The 15,795-nt window shown below is 47.1% G+C and overlaps 1 protein-coding gene across 1 annotated transcript in view; it reads right to left on the reverse strand.

The window, feature by feature from the left end:
* Positions 1 to 5,403: 5,403 nt before the first annotated feature.
* MEP1A (meprin A subunit alpha) overlaps positions 5,404 to 15,795 on the reverse strand; it is a 35,242-nt gene continuing 24,850 nt past the window's right edge. Inside the window, exons 11-14 of the mRNA XM_066359254.1 lie at positions 13,046 to 13,519; positions 12,175 to 12,348; positions 11,140 to 11,443; positions 5,404 to 6,223 (exon numbers count right to left, since the gene is read on the reverse strand). Of these exons, the coding sequence (XP_066215351.1) occupies positions 6,055 to 6,223; positions 11,140 to 11,443; positions 12,175 to 12,348; positions 13,046 to 13,519 (1,121 nt within the window). The 3' untranslated portion in view covers positions 5,404 to 6,054. The remainder of the gene's footprint in view (positions 6,224 to 11,139; positions 11,444 to 12,174; positions 12,349 to 13,045; positions 13,520 to 15,795) is intronic.

A 15,795-nucleotide genomic window follows, 5' to 3' on the forward strand; every position in this document is an offset into this window, starting at 1 on the left:
TGCGTGAAAGGACTCCCGTTGCATGTCTTTATGGAAAGCACGCCTCTCATCGGCCACCTAGCTGACTCCCCAAATGGAGCGCCTTGACCCTGCATGCCATTTTCATCTTTAGTCTTCATCCAAATGAGCTTCCATGAGGTTCCGATCGCCGGTGGTATTATGTTTGTTCTTGCCAGAGACCTAGCAAGCATTCTCAGGCTGCTGGATGTCGTGTAGACACAAAGGAGGAAAATATGATTTCCCAGAAATTAAGTGTCCCCAAGGCGGTTTAAATACAAGTGGGGAATTGAGATGTTTGTCCTAATAAACTTGGCTACTTTGTGATTTCCCTTGTGATACATGGACTGAAGCAGCTGCCGATTCGCTACTTGAATTATTTGGGAGTCTCTGCTTCACTTTTGCATGGTGGGGCCCGGTGGGCTGTCTTTAGGGCTGATTGACAGACAGGAAGCCAGTAGACAGGGGAGGTTCAGAGCCTGGACCCTGAGCTCTCCGACTGTCGGTCCACCATTCCTTGGTTTGGGATCTTGAATGAAGTAACTGTCTTGTGACTCGATATCCACAACATCAAAGGGGATAAACATGATACGAGTTGCTGTGAAAAGTTGTCCTTATAAAAGCCCACAGTAGTTATTGAACGAAGTTATCCATTATTATTATACTCTTATCACAGAACCCAGATTTAAACACAGTCTCTACTCAGAATCACAATACATATCCCCTCCATATTTTTGCATTTAATTCATGGGCAGGAGTCTTTGAAAGGAGCCCTGAAGATATATAACACCTTAAGTCATCACCTTACCTAGGCTCATACCCATGACGATGCCGGAAGGAGATGCGTCACTTAGCACACGAGGGCGTCTGGTTCACTTTCCAGTATCTGCATCTCAGTTCTGCTTTGGTCATCTTACCTAACACAGATTTTTATTTCATCCTTAAATGAATCTCATCATCTCCCCTGCTGTTGATCCAATTATGTGCTACAGCAGTAGACTCCATTGAGGCTCTTCTACTAAAGGAAGCAGAATCACAGCTCAAACTAGTTTCAGCAAGAACGGACATCTATCAGCTCATGTGACTGGGAAAGATACCAGACCAGCACACCTTCAGATACAGCTGGATTCGGGAGCTCCAACCATGCTCTCCAGTGCGCCTGCTCCCTTTGGAGGCTCTGCCTCCCGCCCTGTGTTTACTCAGCCTGAGACGGATCTTTGAGGGAAGACATCTATGAGGCTGTGGACCATAGGCTGAGATCAGGAAGGGGAAGCCCACTCTTTTCTTCCCCATCTGTCCACGCATCACGGCAGTGCGAGGCGTCACGATGGGTTTGGCCTGAGTTCACGTGCTGACCCTGGAGGAGCCAGCAGATCAGTGAGGAGTGTGTTTCCTGTGAGCTACAAGGGTTCAAAATCACAGGGATTTAAACTACAAGTGTAATTCTTTAGCACATAAAAATGTGGAAACAGCATTCCGAGACTGGTATGGTAGGTAGACTTGGCTCCACATGTCAAGGATCCAGTATATTTGATGTTGTTGTTTTTGTTGTTCCATTCTTCCCAAGGTCACATCATAGCCCCACGTGGCAGTTCCCACTCTGCCCTCGGTCATGAGAACCAGAGAAGAAACTAAAGGTATGTGCACCAAAGCTTCCTAAAGAAAGTTCTTAGAAACTGTCATTCAACATTTCTGCTTCCATCCCATTGGCCAGAACTTGATCACACAGCCCCACCTACCTGCAAGTGGAAGGAAGAATGTCAACTACCGTATACTCTGAGTAGCCATTTGACCAGCAGGGATTTAGAGATTCTAGTCAAAGAGCGGCTAGAGAGGAAATGGATGTTGGTGACTGTTTTTTCCCAGGGCTAGTCAGCTGTCTCTCTTGCCTCCCACTCTTTCCTCAGATCATTTTCATGACCCCACTTTCTGCTCTCTTTTTAATAGCTTGACCAGACAGAATTCTTTAAATGTTACTGATGATTTCCATTGAGCTGTTGAGTCACACATGGGTCAATTTGTCTAGGTCCTAAGGGAAGCTGTGACCCAGATGAGGCCATGTCTCAATCTATTCTGAGATTCCAGGACCAGCACTTGGCAAAATGTGAAAGATGGAGAGAGATGTGTCTTGTCCCATCTCACTTTTAACCCCATCTCTTACACACATTCACATGTACACACACACACACACACACACACACACACACACACACACACACACAAACTCTTTTGGCCTCCCCACCCATGTCAACTCGTTCTGTCATTTTTTCCATGTCAGTACACATTACAGGGTACCACCAGCGCCCTCTACTACCTCCCATTCCCCATCCATTAAGGCTTGAGTAGGTGACTAATTAGATATAAAATAATATCCAAAAATAAAGAGAACCAAGCACAAACTGTCCTTACAAAGTGTTAGGTGTAGATTAACCTACATAGATAGCTCTCCCCTCCACCCACCAAACCACTGATTTTATTAAGCTTCCCTGGCAGCCAAAAAAAGGATAAAAGATTTTGCTGTTTAGTGACTTTTGACCTGACTACGGCGCGTGTTCTCTCTAGAATCTCTTCAGTTTACTCAAATACCAGAGTTGAAGTTCAGGATCCCTAGATTTCCTTCAAGTCACAGAGTGGATGACAGTCCATCAGGAAGAAGGAGCTGGGGAAGGTGGGGGGGTGTTAGATTGTTTGCGACTGTCAATGTGACCTTGGATACTGTGGGCGGGTTGATGATACTTCACACCTGGAGGAGGTTAGATAACGGTCTAAGTACACCAAAACACAACAAAGGTAGTTAATTAGCACTGAAGGATCTTTATCAAGAGTTACTGAAGAAATACCTATGACAAACACTTCTAAATATTGCTATCTCGAGCCACGCCCGCATGTTTGTTATTGTATGAATGATGTTAGAAATCATCTTTGCATTAGGACAATGGAATGCTCAAACAGCTACAGGTGCAACACTCTGGCAGGCCCAGTGGACTAAATTTGGGGGTAGGATCTTAAACTGAACTCTATTTGATCCTGACCCTCCTCACTTAACAGAATATTCCATTAGCTATCCAATTAGACCAGTGCTTCTCAAGCAGGGATGACTTTGCCTCCCAGGGACATCGGCAACATCCAGAGACATTTTTGGCTGTCACAGTGGGGAGGCGGTGCTACTGGCACCTAGTGATCAGAGGTCACGATGCTGCTGACATCCTACAATGCGCAAAAAGCCCCTACAACAAAAAGTAGCGTATTCAAAATCAACGGTGTTGAGAGACCCTGGAGTAGACAGTTGTCTGATCCTGGCCTTCAGACTATTTGGTTGCACATGCCCAGAATAAGCCTTTCATCTAAGATGTTGGCTGGAGAGCTTAAAATCACAAATAGGGGCTTTTGTACATTTGCAAAACAGATTGGAAGCCTTTGAGGGGCTTGGTAGCTGATAGACATGTGAACGTGTGGCAGAATTTAGAACGTTGATTCACTTTAACATTGTGGGGGAGGGGTTATATTTCCCACCCACTTCTAACCAGAGAGGCTCCAGGTATTATTACTTAAAGCACCGATGTCTGTGTATGGCCAGGTTGGCTCAGGTCAGTTCACAGATGGAAATGAACCAGAGGAGAAAGGACAAGAGAGAGAGTGGGGGAGGGCAAGTCATTTTCAGGCTTTCACACTATTCTGGCTCCACTCCGCTGCGTAAAACCAAGGAACCCACACACCAGCTGCAGAGAGAATTTCTCTCGTTTTCACTTTGCTCATCTAACCCCAAATTCCACACTGCCTAGAGAGAACAAAATGCCATTTCTCTATTCCCTCCCCGCACACACTCCACTCTCCTGTCAGTACCCCAACACCTCAGAGGAATAAAATATCTGCTGACCCTCCTGGAATGATCCAGGGCTTCGGGCTCAAAGAGAAGCTGGATACAACGTCAGATCTACGATGAGCCAGATTCTTAATCCACCAACGGAGATGATCATCGTCAACACAGAGACACCTAGGGACTGGGTCGTAGCGCTGGAGCCGAGAACCTACAGAGAACATCAAAATGTCATACCTCAGCCTGCTCCCTCCCGATCGCTATTTTGACTTCACCCTTTGAATTGGTGGTATTAGATCAAAATGCCAGGTAACCCTTGAAGTTCAGGCTTCGGCTTCCTCCGGAGAGAACTCCCGTGCAAAGAAATGTCATCCTTGCTCTGGAATGAGGTCTGTCCCTCTGAGCTGGACCAGGTCCACACCAGGTATGGCCCAGAGCACGTGGCCTTCTAATAAAATAAGAGAAATGACAGCAGGGACAACCATGCCCAGAGCCCCCTTTCTGGGGAGGACGCTGACAGAGTGTGGGGGGAACGGCCTTCTCGGGGCCTCGCTGTGACGTCAGTGTGCTTCTGCAGGCCGTGCGGTCCAAGCAGAGCAAAGTGGGAGTTGGGTTCCAATGTGATCTTTGGAGACAGAAGCCTGGGCAGGTGGCTGGAGAGCTTCCTATCTAGTCTGAAAACTGAACAGCATGATTTGCATGCAGTTTTAACTCTAAAATATGTTCTTACCTATCACCCTACCTCTGAAGCCCTGTAGGTGTTACACTGCGGTGCAAGAAAGTAGTCCGCTATTATTATGTCCATTCGACAGATGAGTGAGTCCAAGGGCTGCAGTGATTTCACTAAAACGGCCCAGCTAGTTAGACGGTCAACCCAAGCCTGCAGCCGGGGCGCCCAATTCCCACAGCCATCTTCCATCCACTGAAGCAGCGGTTCTGAGTGTGGCCTCAGACCAGCAGCAGCAGCATTGCCTGGGAACTTGTTAGAAATGCACATTCTCAGACCCCACCCCAGGCCCACTGACTCAGAACCTCTGGGGGTGGGGCCGTCCCTCTGTGTTCTAACCAGGGGACCCTGATGCACCCCAGCCTGGAAGTCAGCACCTGAAGGGTGCCTTTAGCACCTGCTGCAAACTCTTCTCATCTCTGCATTAAAGGGACTCTCCTTAAATCCTCGTGTTTCTTTCCAGACTGCCCATAAACTCTGTATAGACTTAGGGAACCTGGCAGCCGAACGGCTGGACTATTCAGGCTCCTTAAAACATTCCCTTTGAGTAAAGTCCCGGAGTCAGCTCTGTCCCGTGCCGGCAGGACAGGGAGCCTCAGCTTTCTGTGGACTTGATCCGTCTTGGATCTTCCCTGCCCCGGCTAGACTCTTATCTCCTTAGTAGCAGTGGAAAGCAAGTGTATCTTAAAATACTTCTTTTCGTGTCTCTTCTACCTGATACTTTCAGTTGGTTCGTGCAATAATTTTATATATGAGTAGCATATAAAATATACTTGAACATTTAAAAGGATCTGAGAAAGAGCTTTGGGTCAATTCTCCCCCCATACACACACACAAACACACACACTCAATGCTGAACACATAGAAGGAACTGACCACATGTTTATTGAATTTGTTCAAACCTTTCCTCAGAATCGGGAGGAAAGCCAACGCCGAGGAGCCCTGCAGCCAGGAGGAATCTTTGTTTGATATTGTTTAACACAGGAAACCTTAAAAGAGTAATAAGGCTATTGTGTCTGATGAAAAGTACGTGTTAAAGTATTTGGTTCTCATACAAATGACATGTGAGTTTTATTGTCTGTAGCTCAGCTGCCAAAGGAATGAGAGAGCATAAGCATCTTCATTATCCATGCAGTTACTGGTTCATTCATTCACTTTCCTGCCTGCCCACCGCGGGCCAGCCCCCACGCTTGCAGTCCTGGGAGCTAGCGCGGTAATTGAGGGCCTGCCGCACGGAGCTTACAGTCTACGGGACAGACAGTCAATGAAACAAGCGAGTTACGCAGAAGTGTGGCGAGTGCTGTCACAGGACACACTAGATACAGGCAGGGCACAGAGCTGGGTAACAGAACAATGGGAAGGCTGGGGGCAGAAAAACCATGCTGGTCACACAGGAGGCTGGAGGCCTTGGTCCTCGGAGGCCTATTCAAAACAAGGCTGATGGAAACCACCCCAAACTGCTCCCAGCACAGGAACAGATGGCGTGAGAAGGAGCTTCTTTGGTCTGGCTGAGTCAGCGGGTGGGTGACTGCCTCGCTCTTTGGGAAAGGAGGGAGATGACGGTGAAGGTCAAGAAGATCACACTGGCCGTGCCCCCGATGACCAGGCCCAGGATGCCGCCGTGCACCTGCAAGGCCTGACAGCGCTCTCCCGTGTAGAAGAAGGCGTGACTGGAGACACACCTGGGGAACAGGACATAGGTTCATGTGGGAGCCACTGGAGCCTCCAGCACCTCCCAGCGACAAGCACCAACACATCGAAAACGGTGGTGAATGTTTACTGCGCCATTCTACGCGCCCAGCCCCATTCAAAGTGCTTCAGATGAGTCAGTGCGCTGACTCCTGTAACAATCCTTTGAGATGGCCGCTATTAGCAGGCCTTCCACCAGCCTCACTTTACAGAAAGTTTAATAACTTGCTCAAGGTCACACGAGAGTCTAGTCCTGAAGGTCTGTCTCCAGACCCAGTGCTCTCGGCCTGCACGTGCAAAGTTCAGGGGAAGGGTAAGGGTGATAATAGAACCTGACCCTGGCTCAGGCCAGAAGCTACCAGGGAAATTCCCCAGGTGGAGTCTCAGTGCGTTAACTGGACCCTGGAAACTTGTAGACGATGCACATTAAAGGGTGAGTGTAAGGTGAAGTGGTTGGTACACAGTAAGCACAGAATGGTCATGCCTTCCTTGGTGTTCTTGTTGTTGTTATTTGTTATAAAGATGAACTCATCTCAAAACCAAAGTGTTAAAGGTAGTTCATCTCTCCCATTAGAACAATTTTAGCCTTTGTGTTAAAGAACATTCCTATCTCAAAACCTACTATCAGAAGGTCCTGGCCGGTTGGCTCAGCAGTAGAGCATCGGCTGAGCGTGTGGATGTCCCGGGTTCGATTCCTGGCCAGGGCACACAGGAGAAACGCCCATCTGCTCTCCACCCCTCCCCCCTACTTCCTCTCTGTCTCTCTCTTCCCCTCCTGCAGCCAAGGCTCCATTGGACTTGGAGCAAAGTTGGCCCAGACGCTGAGTATGGCTCCATGGCCTCTGCCTCAGGTGCTAGAATGGCTCCGGTTGCAGCAGAGCAATGCCCTGGATGGGCAGAGCATTGCTCCCTAGTGGGCATCCCAGGTGGATCCCAAATGGGTGCATGCGGGAGTCTGTCTGTCTGCCTCCCTCTGCTTCTTACTTCAGAAAAATACAAAAAAAAAAACCAAAACAAACATACAAAGCCTACTACCAGAGCAGAATGAGGGATCAAAAGTTAAGGCCTTTATTATTCCTAGAACTATTTTACCTTTAAAGGCCTCATCTCTAGCCTAGAAATTGGCTTTAAAAAAAAAAAAATCAGTGAATATGGCCCTAGACGGGTTGCTCAGTGGATAGAGTGTTATCCCCATGCCCTGAGGTCATGGGTTCTATTGCTGGTCAGGGCACACACAAGAAGCCATCTGTGAGTGCACAACTAAATGGAAAACTAAGTGGAACAATGAGTTGGTATTTCTCTCTCTTTCTCCTTCTCTCTCTCCCTCTCTTCTTCCCTCCTCTCTTTCCCCCTTCCTTTCACTCCATCTCTCTCTCTCCTCCAACTCACCTCCTCCCTTTCTCTCTTTTTCTCTCTCAAATCAATGGGAAACATTTTTTTTTTAATCAGTAAACAGCAAGTTTGCACAACTTTTCTCCAGCCCAGTTCCCTCTAAGTACAGTCGAATACTACTGTCTAGTATGGACTCAGAAGAGCTTACTCCACAAGCTCCGAGGTGCGGACTTGTGGGAGAGGAACTGTGTGGCTGATGAGAGGCTGCCACATAAGAGGGAACCCCTGACCCTCCTTGCCCAGAGGGGTGAAGCCAGCCGGCTGCGTATTGAAGTCTGGCCACCGAAGACCTATCAGCAAAGAGGAACCGCCCCACAGCTGTGGAGCCCTCAGGAAACAAGGTGGGCTTTCCCCAGTAAACAGAGCTTGGCTCTTTGGAAAAGGGACCGATTCCAGGGCGGGGGCAGGGCAATTAAAGATGAGCCTGGACATCCCATGGGGCCAGAAAGTCACGTCATGCTCATGAAAAGGGTCTGTTGAAGGACACAGAAGCCCATCTGGGAGAGAATCCAAAAGCCACAAAATAAAGGCTGAAGCAGAGCCCATAGAATAAAATAAATAGTTATGAATCCTTAGGGATGGAAAAAACCATCGTATAGATAAATAAATGGGGACGAGGAGACAGTTCTTTACAGAAAAATTTCACTTAATTAATGCAGAGAGGATGGAAACAATAGAAAATCACCATGAAAATATTACAGTGGTCCCAAGTTCGATTCCGGTCAGGGCACACAGGAGAAGTGACCACATGCTTCCCCACCCTTCCCCACCCACTTTCTCTCTCTCTCTCTCTCTCTCTCTCTCTCTCTTCCCCTTCCACAGCCATGGCTCAATTGTTTCGAGCGCAGCTGCCGGGGTGTTGAGGATGGCTCCATGGAACCTCCACTTCAGGCACTAAAAAAAAAAAAAAGCTTGGTTGTGTGAGCATGGCCCCAGATGGGCAGAGCATTAGCTCTAGAAGGGCACTGCAGTGTGGATCCCGGTCAGGGCGCATGCAGGAGTCTGTCTCTCCATCTCCCCTCCTCTCACTTGGAAAAGAAGAGAAAGAAAAAGAAAAAAAAAATAGAGTAGTGATTATTCCCACTGGCTCCAGAAATCAATGCTGAAATGAGTGGCTGCAAATTTGAAACAAAGTAGGTTGTCTGCATGGTCTCAGAGTGTCTCTCCCAAGATAGATGTAACAGAGTGAGGGATGGTCAGTGTTCAGCAGAGTAGCCAAGTGGACATGCTGCTGGCCAGGTGATCAAGGTCGGCATCACCAGCAGTAACCTATATGAACATCGGGTACCGCCCACCTGAGGCACTGAGAAGGCCTTATCTCTCTCTTTCTCTCTCTCCCTCTCTCCCCCCTGCATCTCTCTCCTCCTTCCTCTTCCTCTCCTTCTTTCTCCTCTTTCTCCCTTACCTCCTTCCTTCCTCTCTTTTTCTCTCTCAAATCAATGGGGATAAAATTGTTTTTAAATCAGTGAATAGCAAGCTATTCTTTGGGCAAGTTGTTCTCGCCCAAAAGGTACAACCTCCATAAAACCATGAGAAAGCATCAGATAAACCCAAATTGAGGAACAGCTTACAAAATAACTGACCGGTACCCCTTAAAAGTATCAAGGTCATGAAAAACAAAGACTGAAGTGTTGCCCTAAGCAGGCTAAGCAGACATGAAAACTAAATGTAAGGTGGGATCCTGAATTGGGTCCTGGAAGAAAAAAAAATGACATTGGAGGAAAAACTAGAAAATCTTAATGTGACCTATAGTTTAGTTAATACTATTGTTAATAGCCTATAGTTTCATTAATGTTCATTTATTTCTTGGCTTTGCAAATTGTCCTGTGGTTCTGTGAGATAAGATGGTAACCTTCGGGGAACTCTGTAGTATTTCTGCAGTGTATTTGTAAGTCTAAAAATTATTTCAAAATAAAAGCCAGAAATAGAAGCAACAACGGGAAATGGAAAAGGACTCAGAAGAAATGCAGGTACTCTGAGCCACATAGAACGGTTCCTACACCTGCGGCTACTCTGTCAAATGAAACTGATACTTCTGTCATCAGATGAATCCTTTCATGAAATATTTTAATGCAAATAACAACCATTACAAAAAAAGAACTATGAAATATAGCAAACTGTGCAAACACAGATGTGGGTACAAGTCCCAGCTCTAGCATTTCCCATCTGGATAGTTTTGGACAAATCACTTAACCTCTCTAAGCCTCCAGTTCCTTATGCACTAAATGGATACAACAAGGGCCAGCATGTCACCGGGTGACTGAGGAACAATTTAGGTGAGGCCTGTATATACTGCTTAGGAAAGCGTGTGACACATAGCAAGCAGTCCATAAATATCAGCTTGTGTTGGGACCGCAAGCCGACAGGGTCCTTGCGGTTTAGATTTTGGGGAACAGAGGTGTGGGGGACAGGCAGTAAGCTGACAGCCTGCCCAACCCCCACCTCACTTGTTTGATTAAGTTGCTAAAAGTTAAGTTCTTCCCCCATCTCCATGTTAGCTGTGAGGCTGGATTGTTCCTACTCGTCCTATCCCCCCTGTCCCTTGGAGAGACTGGAAGCAGTTTTCTTTTTTTCCTTTGTTTTGTGAAGTTAAGATGTTATGCAGGGTGGAGGGTTTTCTGCACTTGGGAGAATTCTTGGGTTGCCTTGAAAATGTGACTTTGTATCAGAGATCTCTTTGATTTGCTAATGACTTTACCCTGCCCTATAAATAAAGCGATTTGTGGGTAAAGACTTGCTCTTGGCAAGCTAAAGGCTGCAAAGAGACCTCCCAATTCCATCCTTTTTCTCTTTGAGTTTATTTCTTCATTCTACACTTCTCACTCAGGACCTGGACAATTACGAGCCATGCTGGTTTGAAGCAAGTTGATCTTACTCCTATTCTTAAAAAACATAGCTATAATAATAGTACAACATAAATAATAGACAATGGAAATAATAGTCATAGCCAATAGAAACACTGGCAGTCATGGAAGATGTCAGCTTGGTCCTGAGTCCCAATGTGGCAGGTCATGGAGCAGGAAGCCCCGGGCCTAAGAGTTCTGGGTTATCTGTGAGACTGTGGTGAGGTTTTAAAATCCCAACAACATTCAAGATGGTGTTGACAATGCCCCAGAGGTGGGAAAGTGAGTGAAGTGAAGAGATAGGAGATTTGGGACTCCTCTGCCCTGGCCAGTCCCCTGCCCTGCCCTGCCCTGACAGCATAAGCCCACCGATTCACAGCCTTGTGGCGTCAAGGACAGCTGCGTCCTCTTGCCCAGCTGATGGGGTTCCCACCCTGACCTCAGAACAGTGCGTTTTACAGGGTAGGCACTCTGCTCACCTCTGCTGACCCACCACCTGCCTCCCAGCCACAAAGCCCACCTGCAGCTCGCCATCCCCTTCACGTTCACACAGCTGCGTCCACTTGCCCAGCTGATGGGGTTCCCGCCCTGAGCTCAGAACAGTGCGTTTTACAGGGTAGGCATTCGGCTCACCTCGGCTGACCCACCACCTGCCTCCCAGCCACAAAGCCTACCTGCAGCTCGCCATCCCCTTCACGTTCACACAGATGCCTTCGTTTTGGCAAGGATTCGGCTCACACGGGTCTCGGAAGTACTGCGGCCAGTTGTGGTCTTCCATGGGCCCCGTGTTCTCACTCTCTGCTGACCGCTTCTGCCGGCTGGGCTGCCCTTTGCCCGGGCTGCGGGCTGGGGCTTTCTCTAACAAAGCCTGTCTTGAACCTTCTGAGTCTTGCTGCTCTTGACCGTGGAGAACGAGGCCTCGGGGGGTCTGCCTTGTGTCTTGAATGGGGACTTCAGTCTGGTTAAGGTGGGTGATATCTGAGGAGGAAGACCTACAATGAGTGTGTGACTACCACTGACTTCCACTCCTGGAGAAAGTCCCCTGGGTGGCCTCTGTCTCTCATGGACATCCCTTTTAGTGACATGAAAAGTGGCTTTAACCCCAGCTGACATTCACAATGCTAGTTATTTCTATTTTTAAAGTAGTCCAATCACAATTTCATTTGACTTGAAAAAAAAAAATGAAGTTAGCACGAATAGACTGATTGAAACTAAAATGAAATCAGTGAACTATCATGTTTAATGTTATCAAGAAAAGGTGACGCTAAAATGTTAGTTTCTCCCAAGGACAGTTAAATTAAAGATGAGAGCCCTTTTGCAATAAAGTGTGGTTCTCTCAGAACACACTTTCCTAGTCCTAAAAAAGAAAGGAAGGAAGGAAGGGAGGAAGGAAGAAGAAGGAAGGAAGAAAGGAGGAAGAAGGAAGGAAGGGAGGAAGGAAGGAAGGAAGGAAGGAAGGAAGGAAGGAAGGAAGGAAGGAAGGAAGGAAGGAAGGAAGGAAAGAAGGAAGGAAGGAAGGAAGGAAGGAAGGAAGAGGAGGAGGAGGGAAGGAAGGAAGGAAGGGAAGAAGGAAGGAAGGAAGGGAGGGAGGGAGGGAGGGAGGAAGGAAAGAAGGAAAGAAGGAAAGAAGGAAAAGAAATTCCCACCCTCCATGAGATTCATAAAAATCAGTAGAACACTCAGAGGGTCCCAAAGATCAGTAAAAATACCTTCGAAGTCCACAAAAATGATGAGATCATCATTTTTAAGGAAACTCCTCCTCTTCAGCATCTGGTGGGAGATGAAGGCGCTCCAGCCCCAGTCGATGCTTCTATAACACTTACAGTCCTGATCGTAAGACCCCACAATGGAAGGTCTGTCCCAGATGACCGAGTCATTGATCGCTGCAGTTAGAGGTAACACAAAATCACATTACCTCCTTGTGCTGCACTTTCCAACCTGTGTTTACTGAGTATATGGAGCTTTGTTCATCAGAAAAAATAATAAGTCAAAAAATCAGGTTATTTATTCTTTTCAGAATTAGAAGGGGGGAAGGGCAGAGAACCACAGCTCTGAATGGTCAGTTGTCCACTATTGAGAGCGAGTTCCTTAACGAAGAGGGAGGAACAGCTATAGCTTCTTCCTTTTAAGGCTTAAGGCTCTTCATTTGAATAAAAAAAAATATTTTCTCATCTGTGTATTGGGACAAGTTTGTTTTATGAATATACTGATGCTCAGAAATATTTTAGGAATCAGTGCATTAGTTCTGCACAGAGCCTAGCAAATTCTGAGTATCTGATAAGTGACTAGCAGTGTCTGCCTTCTCACTTAGCCTGAGCTCCATGTAGCAGGAACTGCCTGATCAGCTTGCCTTCTAAGGACCTACCACAGAGTATGGCGCATTGCAAGCCCGTAATAGATACTTGATGAGTGAATTCAGAAAGAAGGAAGATGAGATGACATTGACATTTTTAACTTAATACTCCAGTGCAAATATGTTATTAATATGCCCAAGAAGGAAGTATGAGAGGAATGATAAACTCTCTTGCACAGATGACAATCATATCTGTTGGCCCTTCCGGGTTGAGGGGAGCCACATACCTGCAGACGTCTGGAACTCAGAGGTAGTGAACACCATGCTTGAGGACATTCTATCCCTGACGTCCGGTTCCTGGTCGAGTATGGTCATTATCACCTGTCTGTTCTCCGCTGGCCAGTCCAGCATGGCATCATTCTCGCCACTGCACAGGTGAAAAGCTAGTCCTAAGTAGCCGGTGCTACCGGAGTTCATTCTACCATGTGGGTACAAGGTCAACCCCAAACCATATCCCTCTGAGTTGTAGAATCTAGGGCTAAAGATCTTGTCCCCTTTAACCGTGTTCTCAAGGACCTGGGAGAAATTCCGTACTGTCCAAACCCCTGTGGGGCATGGGGTTTCTGTTAGTGTGATGTCATCCAGGTAAATTCCCCCATTCGAGTTCTGGGGGTCACCTTTTGTACCCTGGAAAAGGTAGCGAAACTTCTTCTCCTCTCTGAGTGTCACATGGGCAATTTTCCAGTTGTGGTCAATATCTCCTGGGGACAGAGAATAAGATTGGTGACCACTGTGGCCAACGTTAATTGAGCACCAACTATGACCCTGATGCTTTGCCAATTACATTACGTGAATTATCTTACTGAAACCTCACAACAGCCTTACAAGATTGGTACTGTTCTAAACTGGTTCAGAACCTTTCCAAAGCTACATATCTAGGAAGGGAACGTAGCTTATAAAAGACACATGATGATTTATTTTAAAATTTATATTAAAATCTTGATCACGATATTCTTTTTCATTATCATTCCGTCTCACAGGTTCTGGTTTCCCGTGGGTTTGATGGTATATATACACGCCCACCTCCTAATGTTAGCACTGAATACCCAAGTGTTAGCCTACGTCTTATAAAAGAGTCATTTTATCATCCAAAATTCAAACAACGGCTATTTCCTGTGGTCCAGCCTGTGACTCCATGCCAGCGAGATAAATGGAAGGCACTAGAGCAGACGGTAACTTCCGGGGTACGCTGCAGCTCCCCTGTGTAAAACTGACTCGCTCCTGAACATCCATTTTTCCCATCCTCCTCGTAATAGCTGAAGTTCCCCCAAGTAGGGAATCTATCCTCTTTTAAAAAACAACTAATCTAAAAAGAGTAACCACGATCCAGATTCCCACATTCTAGTGCAGACTGGGTCTTTTTTTTTTTTTTTTTCCTGAGCTTGAACGGGAAGTGGGAATTTTGAATAAAGAGCTGAGGTAAGAAGTGAGAAGGCTGTTCTGGAGCATGGGGTCCCGGGCCAGGCAGCATCAGAAGCCAGAAAAAGAGTCTGAGGCTCTAGGGAGAGGAAGCTGCCAGGCTGGAGCGATTCAGAATAACCACAGCTCTGCACCTTCTTGGATTCTGTGCCCAGGGGTGTCCCCTAGCATTGGGCGTAGAAAGGAGGTGTAGAATGCGACATCACGAGCAGGAATCACCTCAGCTAAAATGAATTTATACAGATGAGTGTTACAGCAGTTGAACCTGAAGTACAATTGGCTGGAAGGCTTTGCAGGTGTCTTTTCCTCCTTCTGTGTGTTGTAACCAGAGATCTTCCTTAGAGCTCTACTTCCCCCCAGATTAAGAGCCCTTTCATCTACCTTTGCTCTCACTCGTTCTTGCTAAGGATAACTTCCAGAAACAGGTCTAACCATGCTCTGTTTTCTGAAGTGGAGCTGTGTACATAGGAGAAGGGGAAGAGGGCACAAAGACCACACCTGTAACAGGGCTGTGGGCGAGTGTAGGACACTTGGCTGTGGAATGTAATAGGCTCAGAAAGTCCAAAAAAGGGAAAGAGATATAAGATTTGAACTATTTATCCAGGAGGATTGGATCATCAGAATTCGGTGGAGGGGGGGGGAGGGATAATAAGGATCCCTTTCTTGGCCCTGGCCGGTTGGCTCAGCGGTAGAGCGTCGGCCTGGCGTGTGGGGGACCCGGGTTCGATTCCCGGCCAGGGCACATAGGAGAAGCGTCCATTTGCTTCTCCACCCCCCCACTCCTTCCTCTCTGTCTCTCTCTTCCCCTCCCGCAGCCAAGGCTCCATTGGAGCAAAGATGGCCCGGGTGCTGGGGATGGCTCCTTGGCCTCTGCCCCAGGCGCTAGAGTGGCTCTGGTCGCGGCAGAGTGACGCGCTGGAGGGGCAGAGCATCGCCCCCTGGTGGGCAGAGCGTCGCCCCTGGTGGGCGTGCCGGGTGGATCCCGGTCGGGCGCATGCGGGAGTCTATCTGACTGTCTCTCCCCATTTCCAGCTTCAGAAAAATACAAAAAAAAAAAAAAAAAAGGATCCCTTTCTTGCTAATGACGGTATTTTTTATTCTCTTCATATAGGTGGTTACCATGAGACTGAAATGTAGGACACGGTTCCAGGGGGAGACCGGAGGAGCCACAACCAAGGGGGCAGTGGCTCATCTATGAAACCTCTAAGACTGTTTCACCGAAATGCGTCCATCGAGCTGCCCTGAATCAGGCAGTCAACAGACAGGACTAAGATTGTTTGAGACAGACACCGTCATCCTGGTCAGTTTACAATTGTCGTCTACAAGGGGACCCTGGCCTTTGTAAAAACCTCAGTATTTTCCATGTATGTTTGTATAAAAACATTACATATAGACACATATGTAAGAGAGAGAGAAAGGCAGAGACAGAGACATATTTTGTACACAAGTACTTTGGTGAAAAAACACATTTTGCACAAAGTTAAAAACTATTCAAAATGGTGTAGCTACCTTAAGTTATTACCACATACACACTAAATGATATTCAACCAATATTTTA

Source organism: Saccopteryx leptura, chromosome 1 (genome assembly GCF_036850995.1).
Source record: "Saccopteryx leptura isolate mSacLep1 chromosome 1, mSacLep1_pri_phased_curated, whole genome shotgun sequence".
Lineage (NCBI taxonomy): Eukaryota > Metazoa > Chordata > Mammalia > Chiroptera > Emballonuridae > Saccopteryx > Saccopteryx leptura.